We start from the raw sequence: 18,768 nt of genomic DNA on the forward strand, positions 1-18,768 counted from the left end.
AGTTGTGTAAAGAGCTGAGATCCAGCCAAACAAACGCTGAACTGTGGCTTCGCCCTTGGCATATAGTCACTGCTCTCATTATTTATCCCTGTAGCTTTCTACTGTACCTCCTTCTCACAGCAGTTGGTCGCGAAAGGGATGGCACCCAAAGTGGGGTCCTTGAGGAGAGGTCCAGGGGAACGGCAGCAAGACAAAGTGTAGTTAGATTTCACTCTTGCATCAACCACAGGACTGCAGAGCTCTGGATCATCAGCCTTTTCTTTCCACAGTTAGTGAAAGGCGATAAAAATCTTCTCAGGGTCTTTAGCCAAAAACCCTAACATTTTCCAGTTAGTCCCAACGATTGTGGTTTTAGTCCTACCGATTCCTAGTGCGGATACGGATACAGACAGTGATGTACTTGCTCATAACTGATCCCTATGACCTAGCTTGTATTCCTAGTTACTCCATTTTCACGGGTTGGATTGGGTAAAAGGTCTTTAAATTCCTAAGTGGTGTCTCCTCTCTGTTTTTTCAGTCATGCGGAGGAATCCCTTCGTGGTGGACGGCTGCTGTAGGAAAGGGTCCCGCAACGCCCTGCAGGAGCTCTACAACCCCACACAGGTAGGAGGCTAACTGTCCTCTCTTTATGTATCTCTGTCTGTCTCTCTTGAGCCTCATCTGTTCCTACAGTATGTGTACTCTCCTCCTGACCCAACAAGGCCCTCTGAGGTGCTGACGTAGTCGGCTTGATTTTAGCATTTTTAGTGGATTGTTGCTCAGTCCCTGCAGACTGTGACGTGTGCGTCAGTGCCTGGATGACAACCTGGAATCAGCAGTCTTTCACATTGACTGCTCCATGAAAACTCCAGGGGACAGAATTAGCATAATGGCCGCCCATCTTCAGTGCGATAGGCAAAAAAGCTTTACAGGCCTGAGGCGACAAAGCCATCTTCAGGCAATCCAGGAATGAGAACAGACAATAATGGGCAGAAAAGGACCGGGTTTCCTGAAGTCTGACAACTTACCTCTCTCAAAGGTGGAGAGGGAAGAAGAAGCTAATAAAGTAAAGTGTTTTGCATCAGCAGGTATTATCCCTCATCTGTCTCCATGAATAGCAGGACTATTATTGCTCTGTCAGTGTCTGTTTCAGCCAGTGAGTCCTCACTTCATTTAGTATTTCACAATTTAGATATAAAAACTTAACGAGATGGCAGCCATCTGAGAACATGACACCTGCTATAACTACATGACTGCCGGAATGAAATTAAAGCATATTATGGGTTGCGGTTTTAATGGCTTTTCTGCTTTATTGGGCAGTTTACTGTGAGGAGAGACAGAGGGACCATGGCAGAATGGGATGAAGATGGTGACAAAGGTCTCAACCTGCTGAGCTTGCAGGACAACCCAATGTTAATGGTCACTGTTAAAGCTGCACCAGGCAAGAAAAAAAAGACAAAAACATATGAACAACTTTACAGGTCATTAAAAATACAGATTTGCTATAGCTGACCAAACTTCTTAAAAATATTCTCAGCAATCTTAAATAACTGTATTTTGATTTCACAAAATTAAGCCCATTAACTACAAACCTTGGGTATTTTATGTAGTCATTACTGCTGACCACTTTCCAAAGCATATGATATACGTTTTTGGATGATTTCCTACCCTAAAGGCAGTCATTAGTTTTAAGGGAAAAAAATAAGCTTTTTGGCAGCCTAATCGATGTGGCTGCCAAAAAGTATTTCATTCATATAAGCTATACTGTATAAGGAAATCAAATTTGGAAGGGAAAGAGCAAATGTTGTGAAAAGGGTTACGCTTACCGACTCACTACTAACCTCAAAGCCCCTGTGTGTACAATCTGTTTGTCATTACAGCTTTTCATTACAGTTTTTGCTTTCTAGAAAAATGAGACAATCACAGTCGCAACTGATGCGTTCTGTGTGTGGTCTAAGCTTTTCTCAGTACAAGGAAGTGGAAATACAGTTTGGATCGCATGCATTTTAATTAGCCTTGCTTAAAGCTGCAGAAACACATTTTTCAGAGCAAACGTGTACGCAAAAGCCAACAGTTAGCCCACCAGTAATGTCTGTAAGAGTCCCTCACTGCATAAGAAGACAGCATGAGTGCAGCACTATGACACATGTTGTAGTCATTTAAAGCAGCATTATGTAGAAATTCAGATTTAGTATGATGAGGCTCCCCCCGACATTTTTGGGTGCAAGACAACTGTCGTAAATACAAATCCCAGATTTCTGTAACAGTTTGTCAGATGTAATGTAACGTTATGGGCCAACTACAAACACAACTCGGCAGTCAAAGTTAGCACAAGCGCTGCACACAACTCAGAACAGTATCAGCACGTCAAGCTAACACAACCTGAACCAGAGACAATAACGCCTGGCTAAAACATGCTAATATTAAACCTCGGAAATGAGCTGACTTGGCTTATGATCAAAAACTAGCGAGTTGCCAACCTCACAACACACAACCAAACATTAAGCAAGTGAAACAGGACATATAACTTCAAAGGCCAGCTAACATTACTTACTATTCAACAAGTCCAGCTCTTTTCTTAGCGAAGCTATCACCAACAACTGAAAGCTGCTCAGAGACTCTTATCTCTTGCCTCTCACTCGGTCACTGCCTGTTTTTCTCTTCTTGTTCCCTCCATCAGTGTCCACTTTGGTCTCTTCACCTCTGTCATAAAGAGGGTGCTGAGCCCGGTTCAATATTTTTTTAAGGTAAAGAGTTACATAGTGTTGCATTAACCAGTAAGTTGATAAGGTCTTGTAAGCTCTTTACAATGGACAGTTCGGGTTTTAATTTTACTATCCACCTTCATTCTGCTTTCCAGATAAATTTGACTACCTAGGGTTAAGTTTTACTGTGTCTGACTGTCAGAATTGTTGGCCCTTTGGACCTACAGTATCTTTAGTGATATTGCCTCATCTCAGCACTTACTTTGCTGAGTATAACTCTGCTATGACCAACGGAGCCACGAAAAACTCAAACTACAAGGTTTTACATTTTCGGGCTAAGGAGATAAAAACTCAACTTGTCATAGACTGTAAAATAAATAAATAAATAATAATAATAATAATAATAATAATAATAATAACAATAATAATAATATTAATTCTATCTGGCACAGACCTCCAAGCGTCCTTGAACGCATCACTGAAGAGAATATCCAAAACAGTACCTGCTTGCAATGATAATGTAATTCTGCCAAAAAGCAAGGCGCCGTACTGTTCACTGTGATGGATTACCAATCTCAAGCAAGTGAGCTGAAACCAATGGGTGCCTTGAAGGTAGGAAATCAATTCTACAACCTTAAAAGGGTTGGCAAGGATGAAAAGTATACACAATGTGTAGTTTATGGGCTACATCATGCAAAACCACATTTTCCCTAAATGGATATTTTGGAACAGTGTTGAGGGAAGACTATATATATATATATATATATATATATATATATTGCAGAAGCTGAAAAACAATTATTTGGTTGGTGTGTGTGTTGTGTTGGAGGACAGCCTATCAGTAGTGTGGTGCTGTAGCTGAGGGGAAGACAGGAGGACACTGCTGGGGGAGATGCTATCATGGTGACAGATTGGATAGTTTCTGCTCTTCTTCTGTTGTCCCATCACTGTCATCCTCACTATCTATCACACTGTCTGTCTCCCTCTTTCTTCTGCAACCAACCCCAACGTGCCTCCTCACATCTCCAACCGTTCCTTTATTCCCCCTGCTCTGCCTCTTCTGTCCTTTGCTGTCTCCACGTCACTTTCCCCCTGTCTCACATTTTCTCTTTTCATTTCCTTTTCTGTATCGACCATTTAGCACCGGGCACCTTTAAATGTACACGGGAGGCTTTAAGTGGTTTTCTGGGACGCTAAGAATAGACCAGGTGCACGTGGACCCACCATAGGTTAATTTGCTGTGGCGGATTTTTCCACACGTTCACACTCATGTGAAGTCCCATTGATATGTTTCTGTGTGCACAGGGGGGTGTTACTGCAGCTAGAGTAAACTTTAGCAGGGTGTTTGGGGTCAGTGGTCAAGACAGAGCTGTTGCTGTGTATGTGTGTGTGTGTGTGTGTGTGTGTGTGTGTGTGTGTGTGTGTGTGTGTGTGTGTGTGTGTGTGTGTGGGTGGGTGGGTGGGTGGGTGGATGTGCATGTGTGTGTGTTGCGTGTTGTTCCTGTTGCACTGTCCTTGTAGACAGTAGACTGTTTGAATTATAGACCTTCAGAGTGAGGACATTCTTGCCATATTTTAGAGGACATTTTCACTTCTTCGCTGGTTGGCTTTAGCAGTATTTGGGAAAATGGCCTGTTTGGCGGCAAGTTTGCAAAAGAACCAAAACCTGCTCCTGTATCACACATCCTTTGCTGTATTCAAAGGCCAGGAAGATACTGTTGTTTTGTCGAGAAACCTTATTCAACAAAAAGACAAACCCCTTTAACTCAAAGATGTGACATTTCGCAATAAAATGTAAATTTTATAGTAACGCCATTGTTATGAATTTGGTTGAGGTGTGTACTTAGATTATCCCAAATGCTTCCAACAATGTTCAAACCCAGAGAAATCCACAAATTTACTTAAGGTAATGGTGCGTTTCATTTGGTGGCCCAACGCTATATTTCTGGAAGAGAGTCAGAGAGTGAGGAAAGAAGTTGGTGAACAAGAATATGTATGTATATATATATATTATATATATATAATAAAAATGTAACATAAAACTTCAATACATTACCTCGTTCATGTACATGTTGAGCCTCTCAATGAACTCAGAACTAAACAGAGACTCCCGTTCTCTCTCCAACAATGGAGGTCACCTCAGCGGATCGTTGCTGCAGTGAGGCAGGAGTGAAAATTATCCACTTTTCAAACCCAACAGTTAAGAAGTAATCAAGACTTTAATCCAAGGCCTACTGTCAAGGCCTGAAGGTACAGTAGGCAGGGAGCAACACAGTGTCTTTGAGGCTTCCAGGGGTTCACAGAGATCCTCTTCTGTGCTATTTTTACCTATGGTGTGTTTGGACTGCATTCCAGTAAACCTGAGCGCTGTGTCCTTGGGGCTTACACTGGTTTCATTAATCAAAATTAAAATCAGACTGAGTTGATTTGCCAAATGCAGCAACGCTCCAGAGGAAATGATTTGATGTGGCCACACACATGGCCAGATATCATCTAAATACAGGGAAGGAAACACAGTAATAATCTTTCCTCCTCATGGAAATATTTTTTTCTTCCTACCAGTAATCACAGGCTGGCTCACAGGGGCATGTAGACACCATTATTACCGAGCCAGAGCCTGGCTCACAGTTAAATGCTGATTCAGAAAAGGCTGGTGAGAAGGATGTGCGCATTTGTGCACGGTCTTGCTCTTGGTTTGAATCAGGGATGAATGACTCAAAGCTAACACTAATGGGAGGTTGTAATGGAAGTATGTATTTATAGTCTGTGTGTGTCTGTTGTAAGGTATCTGTGTTTAAGAGGATCAAATGTTCTCACAAGGATAGAGAGCAGAGGAAAATCCACCAAAGTAAAAGCCTTTGATGATTTGTATTTTAAGGTTAAAGGTTTCTGTAAGAGTTTAAAGTGTGAAACTGAAAATCGTACACACCTAATCTTAATCCAAGAGAAGAGGAATTACAACACTGAAGAATCAGTAATTCACAATGATTTACTGAAAGGGACATTGGGCATGGAAATGTACAGGAGCCCCAATAATAATAATAATAATAATAATAATAATAATAATAATAATGATGATGATGATGATTTAGTGATAATACGAGTCAAGCAGGATCACAGCAGCAGGACCAACCATGATCCATGGGAACCTGCGAGATGAGAAAGCACAGAGACTCCAGGGAAGAAGCCAAGTCAGTATCATGCATTAATGAGACATGAATGTGTACAGATAAAGAGGAAGAGAGAGAAGCTCAGTGCATCATGGGAAGTCCCCCAGCAGTCTAAGCCTATAGCTTATCACCCTAAACCATGCCTGATTTTGGTATGCAATGAGGATTCATTGTGAAAATGTACAAACTGAGATCGATCTGATGAATATGACTTGAACCAGCACAGGATATAGGGACAGACTGATCATGTAGAGTAGAGAGGTGCTAACTAGAGGTAGTTGGGGGTGGGTCTAACAGACAAATTGATGGTTTAGATGAATGAATTGTTGAAGTTAGCTGGTGAAGGTCAATGGGTAGAGAAAAGGTCTAACAGGTTTTACAGCTGTTTCTAAGGTTTCTGTGTTAGAGGCTAAATTGGTACCATCTGAGGTCAGAAGATGATGGATTCTGTCTAAGTAGAATGTTTTATTTAATTAGACTGCTCAGTGTTTTAAGAATACAAGACTCAATAGAGCTATGACTATCTGTCAACCTTGGCTTTGTTATTATTTTCCTCTATCAAAGCTGAATAATAAGCTGCTGGCATTGTCAATACCATTGCCAATCGACCTTCCTCCAGTTTGGTAGAACGACATTTCCTTTCAAATTTTCATGATGTCTCCTTTAATGGGGATTGTACCAGCTAATATCCTATGCTTTATTTTTTTCCTTTTTTAGAGGGGCAATAGAGTCAAGTGTCATTCCCAGATGATGAGGCTGGGAGGGACTAGGATTGGCATATGAGTGTTCTGCTTTACTGGGACATGCAACTGAATTGAAAGCCAATGGAATCATTTCTTTAAATTTAGCTGCAACACTATCAGAGAAACATCTAGAAAAGAAATGTTTTCCTTGTGGCATGTAGTCCAGTAATAGTAATACAAAAGTTATTAAATATTGATCTGATAAAAGAGGATTCTGTGGGAAAACTATTAAATGTTCAACTTCAATGCCATACACCAGAACAAGGTTGAGGATGTGGTTAAAACATGAGTGTGTTTATGTATGTATACACTGACTGAAGCCAATTGGATCTAATAATGAGGTAAAAGCAGTACCAAGGCTATCATTATCAGTGTCAAGGTGAATATTAAAATCACCCATGATAATAACTTTATCTGTTTTAAGGATTAAACCTGATAAAAACACTTGGCTGTATTGTTTTACATGTCCTGTGAGAAAGACTAGGAATTAGGCTTTCAAGAGAGTTATGATTGAGTTGACGATTGATTCGTAGGCTTGAGTCAAATATGGCTGGAAATCCCCCCCCAGCCGTTGAGGAGGAATGTTAGTATTAAAATAACGGGGGGGGGGGGATTCATTAAGGCAGACATATTCTTACACAGCCAGGTTTCAGAAAGACTAAATCAATATCATGATCTGATATTTAATCATTTAAAAAAAACAGCTTTGGATGATAGAGATCTCACATTTAAGAGTCCACACTTAATGTTCCTATTTTTTGAGCAGTTGTAGAGTTGATTTTTATCAGGTTTTTAATGTTAAACTCTTTTTTAAATTGATTTTATTAAGGTCTTCTCAAGTGGTTCTTGTGTTGCTAAAACACTGTCTCAGGGGCGCCCCAGTGGCTCAGCTGGTAGAGCGTGCGACTGATGCACGGAGGCTTTGTCATTCCCCCCCTCTCATCCCATTTCCTGTCATCTCTCATGCTGTCCGGCCAAAAAAGAAAACTTTTGAAAGAAAAATGCTGCCTCAAACAGTGGTCTGTTGCTGGTTAGGTGTCACGTCACCACCATCCCCTTCACCTTCTGACATGAAAATCAGCTCATATACCTGTTATCTGCATGTGACATGACACAGTTTGTAGAAATGTTGATACGATACACACAAAATGTACACATTTGATGTACAGTTTCCCGAAACTTACCATGCCAACATTTTATTCTGATGACCAGGCCGGCATCTCATTCCTTTAGTCATTACCCGGAGCTCCTGATCATTAGGACAGCAGGGTAGACTGATTGAGAAGAGAGACTCAGACTCTTTGCAGTTAAGACTTTGTCCCCCCCAAATAAACCACAATTGAAATTTCTACAAATTGAGGGACATGAACGTCGTCAGTCCTGGTAGTTATCATTGGAAATGGTTTGAAATAAGCATGCTCTGAATATTCATCATGTTGTGGAGAGAAGTAATTTTAGTGTTTCACAATGAATGTATTCAGTGAAGGGAGGAAAGTGTCTGCATGTGTCTGTGTCACTAGATAATACCTGTCTGGATTGTTCCACCAGCTGCAGATATCCTGCTAACCACACAATCCCTTCACTTTAGTTGAGTGCGTGCGTGCGTGTGTGTGTGTGTGTGTGTGTGTGTGTGTGTGTGTGTGTGTTTTCTCAAGCTAAACCCTCATGCTCCCTGGAATTGGCACCCTGGGCCAGATTATGCAGGAGCGGCGCGGCAGAGACTGGCACAGACTTGAAAGAAGCGTCGCACCTTTCACCCACAGCAAAGAAGCAAAAGCATCTGTCTGAGTGTTGCTCTGCTGTAAAACCATCAGACCAGAGCACAGCTATACACTGCGGGTGTGGGTTTAAGATGTGTGTGTATGTGTGTGTGTGGGAAGTTGGATAAGTCATTCTGGGTTTAAAGACAAAGGGATTTAGAGGAGGAGGCTTTACTCTTTTTGTGTCTGTCCATCTCTGGAGGCTGCATATGAACAGGGCTGAAGAAAGGAGGTGAAAGGAGAGAGACAAAGGGATTTAGAGGAGATGAGCGCTCTCTGCTCTCTGAGAGGATCAGCTGTGGAGAGAGATGAGACTGTATAGAGAACATGTATAAATAATGTTTATAGTTTCATCATGACCAAAGGGAAATTTCCTCAAGATCATCAAATGAATTCAATGTACGGCACGTCGCACATCCAGCTCTGGCCCTCGTTGCGTGTCATCCCTGTGTCTTTCCTGAAAAGGCATTAGGCTCATTGTTTGCATCACCAATTCTCACTGAAGAATACCCAGATTTAAATTGTTTTTCCATTGGATCTCTTGTCCACACTTTTCATTTTTTTTTGTTTGTTTTTCCTGCTGCAAGAGGAACGTTTCACTGCGGCCGACAACAAACACAATTCTCTCGTTGCATTGACGGATGACAAAATGCTTCTGGCATCAGAAAGAGAAAATGAAGAAAATGACTAAGCACCAGCTTTCCTCAAAGTCATTACAAAATGCAATGAAACTAAAATGAAACTGAGAAAGAGAGCTATAACTACACCATCAAGGCAAAAAAATACATTGAAAAGTTTTTTCAAAAACTCTAACTCTTTTAAAGTTACATTGCGATTGGAATTGGATGTTTGGTTATGTTGTGAGCATCAATCTTGAAATAATATTTTCTATAATGTTATTTATTTAACATTTTTGTAAAAGCATTTCTTTTTTAGATTATAACATTATCTGTGATTATAATATAAGTACATATCATATGCAAGGATAATGCATCAATGAAGAGCATCGCATACACACACCCATGTGTGGGATCAAACGAGGATGAGCTTGATCAACATGTCTGTTGAAAGACAAGTGGTTTGGGGATAGACGACAGGCAACGCTCCCTTAATAAGACATGCAAAGTAATTATGCTTCTGTATAGAACATCTTCTAAGATGTTAATCTTATGGTAAATGGACTTGTCAAAAAAACTTGTCAAATTCCATCATTCATACACTGATGGCAGAGGCTGCCATGCAAGGTGCGGACCTGCTCATCCCTGAGCCCCACGATATTTCTACACTCAGCCATTCACACACTGATGGAGCAGTTATTATGAGCACTTTGGGTTTCAGTATCAGGCTCAAGATAAAATAACCCTATTAAGGTAAAAAGGTTTCATTGTATGCAAATGCTTTAACACACACTTACACTGAGCCTGATTTGAGCAGACTGTAAATTTCTCACAGCACTTCACTTTAATCTCTCATAGATATAAGCATAATACAGCACAGTGTAGGTGTTACAATGCAGTGTACTGACCAAAAGGGAGCTGAGAAATGCCAAGTACTAGACAGCTATGTCAGCTCATGTACAGTAACTTATTCAACAAATGATGGCCAGTCAATAGCTACTGACCAACTGTACATTGAGGGATAGGATTGTGAAATATCTTGCTTTTGCGATCACTGTTTGCATTGTAGGAAATGACTTTGGGCTGTCCATCACCTGGACTGGATCCTTTTTTACAGGCATTGGAGGTTTAGGAAGCAGGTGAATCAGGCTCAGTGTCCTGTGAGGGGTGCGAGGAAGCTTCTTTCAGTTTTTCTTGGAAGTGTGGTCTCCTCAGTTCTGTTTTGTCACGGGGAGTTCAATCAGAAGAGACGAGTATGAAATCGACAAATAATGTACATAATAGACTGCATCTGTTATGTCAGAATGAAAATATAAAGAGTCTGACATATATATACTGTGTGCATATATTATCAAATGTATTACAGCAACAGACACAGACACTGCAGTTCTCTGAAGTTCTACTGACTTCATACAACTGCAGCCCACTGCGCCGTGTGCTATTAATTCATCTGTAACTATTAGCGGTTAGCTCGATTTAAAAGCCGTACTCCTGCCGCTTTGAACAGAGTCATGTGGAGGCGCTACTGTGTTGAGATCCATAACAGACCACCAGCAGACCTGGGACCCGCTAATACCTGTCTCTTAACGGAATGTGCATGAATGCATAATATAACAAATTCAGGTAGCATCATTAGTAGCAACATTGTATCAGAATGTAACAGAGTTAAAGTTAAGATTTTTCTCAAAAAATCTAATGAGTTAATAGTAAATGTATATTGCATTAATGCAAAAATGTAATGCAAGTGCATGTAATGGAGTAAATGTAACTCATTACTACCCACCTCTGTTAATAGCACAAGGCAAAAAAGAAGGGTGTTTCTTTTATTTTGTCAACCCCATTTAAATCATTAAGGTAGGCTATATAACAGACACATCTGCCAGAATGTATGTAGTTACAATTCTGTTCTTGACAGGCAGAAGCAGATGCTGAACAATTAATCAAAACCTTCACCAGTCTGATGTGTGTGTAGTATAAATTCAATAAGTTGCGTTTTATGGTAAGCAACAGAAAAACAACCCATTAGCATTCTAATGTTTTTACCAACTAGCTTTGATATTAACAGACATCACATCACAGTACATGACTTCTGAGTAATGAGTCCTTTCAAGTAAAAAAAAAAGTCTTTTTCTTTTGAGGGAAATGATCTGTCAACTTTCAAGGTTTAAGTGTAAAGCAGAGAGTAGAGTTACCATGTGATAAGTAAAATCCTCCACTTTCCCCTTCACCTCCTTTTACTCCGTTCTCTCTACTGATTTTTGCTCCGTGGGGAGTAAAACACGCCATGCAGAGAGAAAAAGCGTAAAGTGCTCATGAAAGCAGAGAGAAACTTTGATGGCTCTGAGGGAAAGTCGGAGCAGTTTGTCATTATCTTGTCTGCGGTGCTATAATTAAACCCCCACTTTTCTCTTTGAGAAACACACATGTACACACTCAGAGACACACACAAGTAACAAGCACACATGCATACAAATACAATTATGTGGTCGACAGATGTACAGCAACAAACACATATCAGCGCCTACGTTACATGTGCAGCTGCAGCATCAGTGACACTGCTTCTTCTACTGTCCTGTTTTTCACAGCATAGCTCGAGCATAATGAGGTAAGATGACAGAAAACACAGTGTAAATGTTTATCACAGGGTCTGAGGTGCAGTCATAGGCGGGCTGACTCTACCCTGGGAAGAAGCCATGTCTCTGAGCTCAGGTAACAGGTTTAATGTTACCGTGGGACAGGGAGAGTCAGGCTTACCCAGGTGTCAGATATCCTGCAGATTTACCTGACCACAGCAGAGTTCATTGACCTGACGTGTTTACGTGGTTTATGTGTTTCTACTTTGTTGTCAGCAGTGAACTGCAGGGCCCGTATTCAAACAACTTATTGCATTATTTTATTAGAATTGCACAGCAGCTGTGAGAGGGAAAGTTTTCAAAAATGCTTTTACAGGCGTGTGGGGCATTCAAGGACACACCAGAATCATAGTGTTCGGTTTTTTTTTTGGTTGCTGAAAAGCAATGCATTCAGAGGCTGGTTTGTCAGAAAATCTGATCCACCATGTGGTAAACAACAGAGTCAAAGACTCAATATGGACAGGGTCATTTTTAGAAGAGTTTTGAGGACAGTAACTGCATCATTGCACACAATGATAACGTAACACTGAAACTAAAGGTTTCTGTATAGTTTTGTAAGGTATGCTTAGTGTCATGCAGACAGAGGGTTAGGGTTCAGTGGAGGTTCAAGTGAGGGTTCAAGGACAGATGGAATTTCTTTGGGCCTTGTTGACTCCTCCTCAGCTCCTTGGTTGAGTCAGACCTGTCCTCTGCCCTTTGAATATCTGAAGAGTGAATATCAGAAGTTTAACCATACCTGTATGTTAGGCCCAACACTAGTCTTGGGCCTAACTATACTTTTCACTGCAGAGATATTTAATAGTGACACTAACAGTGATATTATCTGGGCCTTAGCTTTCATTAGAGCATTCTTTTTTATCTGCCCCCTGTGACTCCTCCAACTTTATGGAAGTTGAATACTAAATCAGTGGAGTGCCTCTTTAAACTGATTCCTCTACCACTAATATTGTCCTTTCAGGAGAAAAAAATCTCAATAATTAGTGCTTCCTCCCACAGATATATCCCTGTCAGGGTGGAAGGGCCATCATGGGGCACTAAAATCTCTCCAATAAAAAACCTCTGCTATGATCATCTGTTAACAGCACCTTTAGGACTCAGGTTTCCACTGCACCTTTTACAGACAACCGTCCCTGAAGTGCTTAGTGAAAAAATAATATCCACACTCCCACTGGTGAATTAAACAGAAACCCTGCAGCAAATAGGATCACGTTTTAACATGGCGGCACATGCAGATGAGTCGGCCAGTGGCTCCTGGTACCCATCCAGCTAGCATTAGTGATGTCAGTGAAGTGAGATGTCTGCACAGAGCCCCAAGGATACTATAAGACAACAGCCACAGTCTGTTCACCCTGCTGCCATCTGGAAAAGGATACAGAAGTATCTGCTGCCGTGCCACCAGACTACAGAGCAGCTTCTTTCCTCGACCATAAATGATATTCTGTTTTTATGATTTATAATTAATTCATCGATTTATATAATATTTATTCTATGAGTCGCATAAAGGGACTTTATATTGTATTTCACTGCACAGCCCTCTAATGTAGAACGATAAAAAAAACCTGAACCTGTACCTTGTATTGTATGGATGCCCGTATGTGTTTGCATGTTTGTTTGGCCTCGTTGGCCCCAGCAGGAAATCCCAATGCTTTTAGCCCCTGGCCCGCTGGTATACACAGTGTCCATTCACTGCCTCCCTGCAGTGCTCTTACATAACAGGCATCAGCACAAAAATCATGAATCAGTAGATTCACTGCTTTTTTACAGTGTTTCAAAAAGTTTGGGAGATGTCCAGAGGTTAGAGACGCTGGCTATGACTTGCAGCCTGTTGCACCAGCTATTTATGAGAGACAGACTATAACTTAGAAAAATACAGGTTGCACCGTAACAACATGGAGTCAAGATATGACTTTGAATTTACAACTTCCCCATCCAGGCAAAGTCATTAACAAAACATTGAAATAGAATTTTGAAGAGTGTTATGAGAAATAATCTGCATTAAAGTTACATTAAATGGCATAGTTTATCACCACTTGCTGTCAGTCATACACACCATGCATTTTTAACCTCTACATTTTTTTTGTCAGGCAGTATGCTATGCTACTTGTCAAAGAAAAGCCAACATTAAAGTGAAGTATGATCTGTTTCAGCAGCTGTTATGTAGAATATGCAAGGGCAGATCATTGATTTTTATGATGCATTCACTTGGTATGGGAATTGCTACTTGCACCACTTGCACTTGTTACTTGCCTGTACCAGAACGGATTACCTGTTAAAGGAAAATTGTGGTACAGTTCATTCTGGTGTATTTCCCATTAATGTGGCTGTTGTGACGCTATGACTCATGCTTACTTTTACAATAAGGATTTGCGCATATCGCGATCAGTGTATATGGCAGATAGCTGCACGAGCCCTAAAGCTTTCCAAATAAACATTTTTACATGAAGCATTTACAATACCTGTCTCTTCATAGTGGGTCAAGGTAAATGTATAACCAGATACTTCTGTTTTTTGCTGGTAGGTCTAAGATATTATAATCTGTCACATAGAATAGCTTTGTTTTTACAGTATAGAGCATTGATCCAGGTCAAGTCGGCCTCACTGTTTTCTTCTAAATGATGTTGAGAAAGGGGAGAAGATTAACAAAGAGGAGATGTGACTGCCAATCCGTACTCTCTGAGGTCTGCTTGTGAGGAAGTCCAATATCCAATTGTAGAGTGTTGCATCAAGCCCAGAGTGTTTAGTTTTCCAATCAGCTCCATGGGTGAGATTGTAATAAATGCTAAGCTGGAGTCGACAAACAGCATCTTGATGTAGCTGTTGTTATTTTCAAGGTGCGTGAACACTGTGTGGAGGGCAGTAGATGTGGCATCCTCTGTGGATCTGTTGCTTCTGAAAGCATACTGATGAGGATCCAGGCTGGCAGAGATGTCGTCTCTGATGTGCTGGAGAAGCAGTTTCTCAAAACTGAGAAAAATGATGTAGTTAATAACCATAGTTGTAGTTCTGTCTAATGAGCTGTTACTCGACAGAAAGAAAATACATTTTATCATGTTAACTGATTAACTGGTGATGTCTCTCCCATATAATTAGAGATCATTTCCAACAGCAGTTGCCTTTTTATGAATATATTTGCCCTCTGACCCCGTGTTGGGGGCTGCTCAGTAGATGTCTGCGGCTGTCCTGAGCTTTTTCCAGGTATAAATGTGCGGAGCTGCATGAATAGGAAGCTGGGTATTCTAAAAAAGGATGTGTTTTCAGTCGTTTCCTTGCATAAATAAAGGTGAAAAAAACAGTTCCTCAGGTCTTTTCCATGTCGCAGCGGGTGCAGGTGGGGTGAGGGCACGATCCCCCTCTGTGGGTCCGACTTCTCATAAATGACATTATGGAAAGTTAATGTGACGCCGGCCTCAGTGGAAAGGACGAATCTGCCTCATAAACTGTCAGCATTGTTAAGGGTTTATAGAGGGGCTTTGCCTTGTTGCCTTTTACAGAGACTCAGGTGAAGCATTACGCACTTGAAAATCAGGTGTTTGTGTGAGTGTGTGTGTGTCTGTGTATGTGTATGTGTGTGTGTGTGAGGTGTGTGTTTGGTACAGTTGTGTTACACTGGCAGCTTTATTCCTTCTCTATGAATGCCAGTCTGTAAGCAGAGAGGGTCAGAGAGACAGACTGCCTTTAGTGCTCAGAGTGTGTGTGTGTGTGTGTGTGTGTGTGTGTGTGTGTGTGTGTGTGTGTGTGTGTGTGTGTGTGTGCGCAAGAGAAAGAGAGGTGCTTTGATGAATGCTATTGATCTTTGTTTAGATGACTTCACGGCTAGAAAGAAGAGAGAGAAGCTGATGCACAAACAGCAGACGAGGCGTGCAGATGGCTCAAGTTTGAGGAGACAAAATGGACGAGCCGTTTAGCAGAGGAAAGTGTCAAGCATTAACAATGTCAGACTAAAGTGAGGAGGTTTTTTCTGCAGCACTTTGCCGTCACCTCATGACGTTCGGGGCATGAATTCACCAATTCTCTGAGACAATGATTTTTTTCTACGTGGCCTGTTTCCAGACACTTTCGAATCTTCCCGAGACAGAGGAGCATAAATACCCAAGAAGCTGCACGGGAAATAAACAAGACTGCACTATTAACTGAGGAGATATCCAAATAGCAGTATTGGCTGCTGCTGTGTTTAAATTGCAATAGGAAGCAGTTTTTTTTATTTCTCATCATTTCTCAGAGGAATAAATGTTTCAGGCATCTTCCCTAAACAAAGTGCTCTGTTGCTGAATCCCTGGGCTACAAATCACGGTGCATTAGCATCTCATTTTCTCCCCAACAGCATTTAAAACATATTTCTTGCATTCTGAGGGATAATTCATCAGCAGAAAGCTGTTTCCATATGTATGGTAATTCAACGTGCAAATGTAACATTCTGAAGACACGGTATATCTCAATATGATTTTAAGTCACTGTCTTGGAGCCCTAATTCTTAGTCTGTGATTAATTTCAACAGATTGTATTTTGTGATTTCACTACTGCCATAATAAACTGTTAAGAGGGGCCTGAGGGAGATATTTGCTGTTGACCTCTATACCCCCCTTGTACTTCTGTATATACTTACCTTGTATCCATTCAGGGTACACAGGAGAACCCTGTTTCTTCTTCCTTCTTTCTTTACTTCACGATTCAAGATTCATTTCATTGTAATATACAACACAAGATTGTGTAACACAAATTCAGCAGGGGTTACACACACACACAAAACCAAAAACTATACAAAAAGTATCCATCCATCAATCCATCTTCGTCTGCTTGTCAGGGGTCGGGCAGCGGTGGCAGCAGGCTAAACAGGGTATTCCAGCTGTCTCTTTCCCCATCAATGCTTTCCAGCTCCTCCTGGAGAATCCCGAGGCATTCCCAGGTCAGATGAGGCTCTCCGAGCTCCTTCCGGATGTCCGAGCTCAAGGAATGTAGATCAACTGGTTAATCAAAAGCTTTGCCTTCCGGCTTCACCAAGGGAAAGAAATCAGTGTCGTTATCCGTTGGATTACATAAGAATGTACAGTCATTTAGATTTTGTCAGATTATTTCAAAATCAAACAGAGCGTTGGCGATCATGACAAAAGTTTCACAGTCAAAATTGTTACTATTATCTAAATCTATCTATCTCTGTCTGGGCTGATTATAGATAGATTTTCAGATACCCACTCTGTCCAGTTAGTAACTTCCTTCTATTCTTCCATCTGTAATCTCCTGCTTCGTAGCTTCCTTCCCGTGTCCTTCTTACTTTGCAGCCATCAGCAGATCAGGAGGAAGCTATTCATTACCACCACTGCGTCTACAAGCCTCCACACTGATTCTCAGATCATTTTTCAAACTCATAACAACTTTCAGCGAGAATAATACAGAGGTGGCGAGGAAATGAAGACTTGAAATGTGGAAACACGACCTCCGCGTTACTCTGTCATCAGTTTCTCACACATTTTAACAACAAATGTGCAGCGACAACAAAAGAGCATCGTTGTGAATGTACAATGGGCTCGTCTCATGAAGATAAGAAAAAAAGAGACTTTTCTATTTGCATATACAGCACTGATAATGGCTTTTATAGAGATTAGGTTTAAATGTAAGCATAAGGATTTTCTGTCCCTCTCGTCTTCATCTAACGCACACACACCCTCGCATTCAAATGAATATATCGTATCAGTATGCTGTAATGCTAAGTACTTCATCATATAGCACAGCTGCAGGGAAACTGCTGAACTGAAGGTTTGAGGCCCTTCTGGGACATTGACCAGTCAGACTATATCAAACTAAATTGACCATATAATGTGAAGCTGCTAACTACTTTTATAGCTGTGATTTTATGGCTGTTGCTAGCCCTTATCTGATGCTGACCCGCTAGTTCATGTCCACAGGGGAGTATAGGGGTAATGTGCAACGTATCACAAATAATGGCGTCTGCTCTCCCGTGGGAATGGCTTGACATGGCCAGAGGTCAGTGATCTCCATCGCCGCTCCTTCTCACGCGGTATCGACATATCTCCTCTCTCATCTCGTCCTCCGCTCCCTCCCTCTCAGCCTTTCATCGCAACCGCACAAGAGACATGACTGAGCTGCTTGAAGAGGAGATAAAATGGCAGAAAGTAATCCTGTGGAAAGAAGAGAGATAAGGAGAGGAACACTGAGACGGAGCGAGAGATGACAAGATTCCCTCCCTTGTCTCCTTTTCCCATGTTAATTACAGCATTTGTCCTCCTCTGGGATGGAGGGCTGCACACTCACTGCAACATTTGTGTGAATCATGGCTTGATGTCTCTGAGCGGATGTAGAAAGGAAAGATTTTCATCAACAAAGAGCTGCTATTTGCTATGCACTGTTATGCCTTAGCGGGCTTTGATGATGCATAGGGAGGAGAGAGTGGAGAGCACACAAAGAGGAGAAGGGGTAGGGGGGCAAGATGAGGCCTTCTTCTTGAGCAGAGATGTTCAAAATTCATCACGCCTTGTCAATTTACACTTCCCTCAGAATGCTTTGAAGCACTGTTTGATATGACGGAGAAATCAAATGATGTTTGATATATAAAAAAAAGATATAGATAAGAGTGTTACAGGTTAAAGCAGAGGTAACAACAAGGAGATGGGAAGTCAGTATTTGCATAGAGAATAAGAAACTGATAAAGTGCAAGAAGATAAACTATATGCTGTGGGAACAGGATATTAATATGTCCACATAAGATACTATCATGTCATCATAAGATAATATGTTTCCTTGTAAACAAGAGCCAGATGGTGTGCAAGCAAGATATTTTTTGTGGGAAGATTCATATGTTGAGTGCAGAAGTTATTATCTTGTTGAGAGAAGATTTATATGTTGTGTTATGTTGTGAAATTATTTTTGTGACAAGATTCATATGCTGTGCACACAGGTTCTCACCTTGTGGGTACAAGATCGATTTATTGTGTACACATTTCAAGACTGTACATAGTCTTGCATCACCAGACCTGTCTCTACAGCACTCTGGCTTTGCTAGAGAAAGATCTGGCTGCAACCATCGCCAGTCTGATATAGAGTGCTGCAGGGATGACGTATTTTTGAAGGCCAACCCGGATATTAGCATTGTCCTGTTTCCCTTGACAAAAAGCCTTGGGAATTTTTCAGATAGATTTTTGCAAGTAA

At 41.1% G+C, this 18,768-nt stretch overlaps 1 protein-coding gene across 2 annotated transcripts in view; it reads left to right on the plus strand.

Moving 5' to 3' along the window:
• The window catches only part of chst11 (carbohydrate (chondroitin 4) sulfotransferase 11), an 87,229-nt gene that overhangs the window by 58,552 nt on the left and 9,909 nt on the right, over positions 1–18,768 (plus strand). For both annotated transcript variants that reach the window (XM_084346205.1, XM_084346206.1), the window contains exon 2: positions 518–603. In XM_084346205.1, coding sequence (XP_084202331.1) covers positions 518–603 — 86 coding nt within the window. The remainder of the gene's footprint in view (positions 1–517; positions 604–18,768) is intronic.

This window comes from Pagrus pagrus (assembly GCF_965226575.1).
Source record: "Pagrus pagrus genome assembly, chromosome: 23".
Lineage (NCBI taxonomy): Eukaryota > Metazoa > Chordata > Actinopteri > Spariformes > Sparidae > Pagrus > Pagrus pagrus.